Source organism: Triticum dicoccoides, chromosome 6B (genome assembly GCF_002162155.2).
Source record: "Triticum dicoccoides isolate Atlit2015 ecotype Zavitan chromosome 6B, WEW_v2.0, whole genome shotgun sequence".
NCBI lineage: Eukaryota > Viridiplantae > Streptophyta > Magnoliopsida > Poales > Poaceae > Triticum > Triticum dicoccoides.
In genome coordinates, this window is record NC_041391.1 from 616,773,694 (window position 1) to 616,776,844 (window position 3,151).

The 3,151-nt window shown below is 52.7% G+C and overlaps 1 protein-coding gene across 1 annotated transcript; it reads left to right on the forward strand.

Annotated features, from left to right (window-relative positions):
- Positions 1–358: 358 nt before the first annotated feature.
- On the forward strand, positions 359–2,181 carry LOC119324911 (alpha-amylase type B isozyme-like). The gene is made up of 3 exons (XM_037598676.1): positions 359–597; positions 702–1,646; positions 1,759–2,181. The coding sequence occupies exons 1-3, from the start codon at positions 517–519 to the stop codon at positions 2,008–2,010; spliced, it is 1,278 nt and encodes a 425-aa protein (XP_037454573.1). The 5' UTR covers positions 359–516; the 3' UTR covers positions 2,011–2,181.
- Positions 2,182–3,151: the final 970 nt, after the last annotated feature.

Genomic DNA, 3,151 nt, shown 5'->3' on the forward strand with positions numbered 1-3,151 from the left:
TGTTTCTTAACCAGAAATGCGCAGGTAAGCAGGCGCCATGAGGTTGACTAGTAGTTTCATTCCTCAAAAAGGTAAAAAAAACATACTAGTTTCCATGTTCTTGCGAATTTTCTTGGTTTGGTTTATACAGTACTGTTTTAGTAGAGGATGATTTGTTCTCAAAAAAAGTAGATGATGATTTGTAAGAAAGCACACTGTTCCATGAAAAATGCTCAAGTGTTCTGTCCTCAGAAAAAACAGAGGTACAGAGTAACTGACAGTCGTTTTGGCCGGCGCCTTCTTATGGAAGGCGAAGGCTGGCTCCATCACTTGGGCCATTGAATTGCCTTTTGAGCTCATCGCACCGGCCGATAACAAACTCCGGCCGACATATCCACTGGCCCAAAGGAGCATTCAAGCCGAGCACGCCGCCTTCCGGCATGCTGCAGCACATTATAAATACCTGGCCAGACACACCAGCTGAATGCATCAGTTCTCCATCTTCCTCTTCCAAAGCTCACTAGAGAGCTGAAGAAGATGGCGAACAAACACTTGTCCCTCTTCCTCGTCCTCCTTGGCCTGTCGGCCAGCTTGGCATCCGGGCAAGTCCTCTTTCAGGTAAGATCGTGTCTGTTGTCTGTAACTGTAAGCATTATCTTCAGATCGCAGGTGCCGCGATCATGTATGTTTTGGACCGAGTTTTGATCCGAGTTCTGTGGTAGGGCTTCAACTGGGAGTCGTGGAAGCACAATGGCGGGTGGTACAACTTCCTGATGGGCAAGGTGGACGACATCGCCGCCGCCGGCATCACGCACGTCTGGCTCCCTCCGGCGTCGCAGTCCGTCGCCGAGCAAGGCTACATGCCGGGCCGGCTCTACGACCTGGACGCCTCCAAGTACGGCAACAAGGCGCAGCTCAAGTCCCTCATCGGGGCGCTCCACGGCAAGGGCGTCAAGGCCATCGCCGACATCGTCATCAACCACCGCACCGCGGAGCACAAGGACGGCCGGGGCATCTACTGCATCTTCGAAGGCGGCACCCCCGACGCCCGCCTCGACTGGGGCCCCCACATGATCTGCCGCGACGACCGGCCCTACGCCGACGGCACCGGCAACCCGGACACCGGCGCCGACTTCGGGGCCGCCCCCGACATCGACCACCTCAACCCGCGCGTCCAGAAGGAGCTCGTCGAGTGGCTCAACTGGCTCAGGACCGACATCGGCTTCGACGGCTGGCGCTTCGACTTCGCCAAGGGCTACTCCGCGGACGTCGCCAAGATTTACATTGACCGCTCGGAGCCCAGATTCGCCGTGGCCGAGATATGGACGTCGCTCGCGTACGGCGGTGACGGCAAGCCCAACCTCAACCAGGACCAGCACCGGCAGGAGCTGGTGAACTGGGTGGACAAGGTTGGCGGCAAAGGCCCCGCTACCACGTTCGACTTCACCACCAAGGGCATCCTGAACGTGGCCGTGGAGGGCGAGCTGTGGCGGCTGCGCGGCACCGACGGCAAGGCGCCAGGCATGATCGGGTGGTGGCCCGCCAAGGCGGTGACCTTTGTGGACAACCACGACACCGGCTCCACGCAGCACATGTGGCCCTTCCCGTCTGACAGGGTCATGCAGGGATATGCCTACATCCTCACGCACCCAGGCACCCCATGCATCGTGAGTCATCCTACCAATACTACATCATATCTAAATTTTCTTTTCTTCTTTCGTTCATAAAAATATAAGAAAACCATGACCCAACTGATGAAAATTAATTGTGACTCTTCAGTTCTACGATCATTTCTTCGACTGGGGCCTGAAGGACGAGATCGATCGCCTGGTGTCAATCAGGACCCGACATGGGATACACAGTGAAAGCAAGCTGCAAATCATAGAGGCCGACGCCGATCTTTATCTCGCCGAGATCGACGGCAAGGTCATCGTCAAGCTCGGGCCAAGATACGATGTGGGACACCTCATTCCGGGAGGCTTCAAGGTGACCGCACACGGCAATGACTATGCCGTATGGGAGAAAATATGAGCAAAATTGCCGAAGGAGCTCTACAATTTTTTCCCTATGTGTACGTGATACATATTGGTCCGAGCTCATGTTGTCCACATAGTATGATTTAGTACTTCATCCATGTAAAAGTGAGGACGAGGGGCATCCATTGTATTCTCAATAAATAATAATCATTTCATATTTTCAGTACTTATGGTTCACTCAATGTTCATTGACCACAAGTTCACTAGTGACTTATGCAGGAGCATTCTAGTAGCCTCCATAAGACTGGAAGCATAAGCTTGAATATAATTCGATTTGCGCCAATTCTGATAGCCCCACCGATAGGAGCAAGACATACTACTGCCTCAGAATAAAGTGCATCTCTCAGGTGCATCGATTTTCCCGCGCCAGTAGCCACAAAATCGCCCGCCTGGTCAGGAATCACATACCTCCAACCTCCAGAATTTGAGCCTTCATTAAAAGCCCCATCAAAGTTTATTTTCACATAATCATCAGGAGGCTTTGCTCATTTGTGCAGAACCGCCTGTTTAGGTTGCCTCTCCGTTGGGATTGAATGCATGAAACTCCACCACAAGCTTCTCCACCCGATGGCAAAAATTATGAGGACTAGAAGCCCGCTCCTCTGCATTTGATTTGTTTCTGACATCCCACCACATCCACACACTACAAAAAAAGGACACATCCGTGACATTTTGGGCCGAACGAAATTTTTTTCTGTCATACATATGACACTTCTATGACGATAATTGTGACAAAACCCGGTATCATCATAGATGTGGTGGGCTCCTACTTCTATGACAAAAAATCATGACAGAAAATGAGCTTTTCGTCTTGGGCGGGCCGGAGACGCAGCCGCATGACATTCTTTGGGCCGTCCATGACGGAAAAAATCGTGGTAGAAGCGAGGGGGAGAAAAATTTCGGGGAGTTGCCGGTTACGGTGGGAGGTCGGGGGCGGAGCGATGCGCGTTTCTCTCGTACGTACGCGCGTATGTGCGAGGCGTTGGCTCTAACTGAAGCCGAGCGAGGCGTTGGGCTCTAACTGAACCCGAGCGATTGCACTGCAGGCTACGCGTTACTGAACCCGAGGGATCGATCGATGGCTGTTAACTGAACCCGATGGAGCGATTCCTTCGCTACTGCTGCTAACTGAAGCC

Excerpts from the sequence above, each read along its gene's own strand:
- LOC119324911 (XM_037598676.1), top strand. The coding sequence starts at position 517 with ATGGCGAACAAACACTTGTCCCTCTTCCTCGTCCTCCTTGGCCTGTCG. Across the intron at positions 598-701 it reads CCGGGCAAGTCCTCTTTCAG|GGCTTCAACTGGGAGTCGTG; the intron begins GTAAGATCGTGT and ends GTTCTGTGGTAG. Across the intron at positions 1,647-1,758 it reads ACCCAGGCACCCCATGCATC|TTCTACGATCATTTCTTCGA; the intron begins GTGAGTCATCCT and ends GTGACTCTTCAG.